The sequence below is a fragment of the Vicia villosa genome, linkage group LG5 (genome assembly GCF_029867415.1).
Source record: "Vicia villosa cultivar HV-30 ecotype Madison, WI linkage group LG5, Vvil1.0, whole genome shotgun sequence".
In the NCBI taxonomy this organism is placed as follows: Eukaryota; Viridiplantae; Streptophyta; class Magnoliopsida; order Fabales; family Fabaceae; genus Vicia; species Vicia villosa.
Window position 1 is genome coordinate 114,906,451 of NC_081184.1, and position 2,138 is coordinate 114,908,588.

A 2,138-nucleotide genomic window follows, 5' to 3' on the forward strand; every position below is an offset into this window, starting at 1 on the left:
TATATAACTCAAATAATCAATTATATCACCTTTAATTAATATTCCAACAATATAATAAATTCCGACTTGTAAATAATATTATTCTTAATATTATTCTTCGACCGTCCAACTAAAATCCAACTTTTAACTTAATAAATTCAAATACGCTTCTTAAAATAACACCGACAATTCAACTCTTGATTAAATATTGATCCGCTATCCTGAACTAATACCGACTAAATCTTTCCAAAATACGAAAACTTCACTAAACACACTGAACGTCTAGATTAAGCGAATAATCAAATTTCCGAGCGTTACACTAACTCTAGGGTGCAGGTGGAGTATTGGTGACGGTAGCCATATCTGGATTATGAAGGAACCTTGGCTTCATGGTGGTAGTGAAGGTAGTAGGAGGGCCGCGACAACAAGGGGGTGTACGATATTTCTGTAAAAAAATCTTATGATGACTACTGCGAAATAATGGGATACAGGTGTCATAAGAAATCTTTTCGACGATGCAGATACGGAAAAAATCCTACAGGTAGCGTTGTTGGAAGAAGTTATAAAAGATATAATGATTTGGAAGGAAGAACATGATGGTATATACAGTGTGCGTACTAGTTATAAACTTTGGTGCCATGCCTTTAGAAGACGAGAAGAGGTGGTAGAGGAGGAGGATTGAGTAGTCTTTGGAACATCAAGGTGCCGCCTAGAGTTAAGCATCTTTTATGGAGAATTTGTAGGGGCTACCTTCCAACTCGTGCAAGACTCAGACAACATTTTGGTATGTTCCCATTAGCCTATCATATGTGTGAGAACATCACTGAGGATGAGTGGCATCTGTTTCTGGATTATAATGTAACTAATTAGTGTTGGAGGCCAACAGGTTTGTCTAATCGTATAGACCCTCGTTTGCTCTAACTTCATGACTTTAAGTCAATTATCTTTGATATCTGCTTGAAGGAAGATATAAGATTAGCATGTAGATTTGCGGTTATGATAGATGTTATTTGGAAAAACAGGAATGACTTTGTTTGGCACAATGAGCTAGAAGAAGTGACTAAATTAGACTTATGTGTGGTGCACCAATGGAACGACTGGTTTCAAGCTCAGGAACATACGGCAAGGAATGTTCGCCTCGATCATGCTCTGGAATGGAGTCCACCTTCTGTGGGTCGGTTGAAATGTAACATGGATGCGACTTTTAATAATAACAGTATCACTAATAGAGGGTGGTGTGTGCGTAATCACCTTGGCCATTTATTTATGTAGGTGTTGCTTGGGATCCATAAATTCTTTCTGTCATTGAAGCCGAAGCCTTGGCCCTGAAAGAGGCAATTCTTGAAGCTATATCTTCGCACTTGGAGTTTGTGACTTTTGAAAGTGCTTCCCAAATAGTGACACAAGCTATCCATTCTAATAGGAAGGGTGATTTCAAATTTAGTCTTATTATTGAATCTATTGTTAGTTTATTACATTTCATTCCAAACTTTAAGGTTAAGTTTGTTAAACGTCAAGCGAATATGGTTGCTCACTCTCTTGCGAGGGCGGCCAATTCTTGAGCTCGACGTAATTTATTAACTTTGACCCCTCGTTGTATTGAACATATCATTTGATAAATGAATTACATTGATTTTGTTGTGATAAAAAAACCTTTGTTCTTTCGAGTCCAACAAAGGAGCCTCATCACCACTCTACACGTTTTTGTAACGCCAGAGTCCAAACATAACTCAATCTCCAAACCTTGTTTCAAAATCACAAACTCACACAGCTTGTAAACCATGATCTCCAACATCTACCATAAACTCACACTCATATTCCATTAAACAACCTACTTGCCACCATCAAACTAATTATAAAAAACCAGAAAAAATGCAACAACAAATTACATCATTTTCATGTCACAACACACCATAAACCAATGTCCTCATAAACCAAAAGCCATGACTACATGAACCCTAAAAATTTCAAAACACCATTTTCATATTCAAGCACCCATGAACCAAACACAACTTCATCCAACAATATCATAAACTCCGAACCAAATCCATAACCTCTATCAAATCTTTTCTAAAGCATAACACAAGCTAACTCCAATAACCATTCTTCACCTCACAACAACAAGCATCAATGCAAAAATATCAATCATAATAAAAATA

At 36.7% G+C, this 2,138-nt stretch overlaps 1 protein-coding gene across 1 annotated transcript; it reads left to right on the forward strand.

Moving 5' to 3' along the window:
* Positions 1 to 349: 349 nt before the first annotated feature.
* LOC131605201 (uncharacterized) lies at positions 350 to 1,541 on the forward strand. Its single transcript, XM_058877587.1, has 5 exons — positions 350 to 383; positions 471 to 612; positions 723 to 837; positions 943 to 1,165; positions 1,291 to 1,541. Exons 1-5 carry the CDS (start codon positions 350 to 352, stop codon positions 1,539 to 1,541), a joined length of 765 nt encoding a protein of 254 aa, XP_058733570.1.
* The last annotated feature ends 597 nt before the right edge of the window (positions 1,542 to 2,138 follow it).

Bases quoted from the DNA above. Each gene is read 5' to 3' on its own strand.
- LOC131605201 (XM_058877587.1), top strand. From the start codon at position 350: ATGAAGGAACCTTGGCTTCATGGTGGTAGTGAAG. The intron at 613-722 runs GTGCCATGCCTT...GAGAATTTGTAG, and splicing joins CGTACTAGTTATAAACTTTG to GGGCTACCTTCCAACTCGTG. The intron at 1,166-1,290 runs GTAACATGGATG...CTGTCATTGAAG, and splicing joins TTCTGTGGGTCGGTTGAAAT to CCGAAGCCTTGGCCCTGAAA.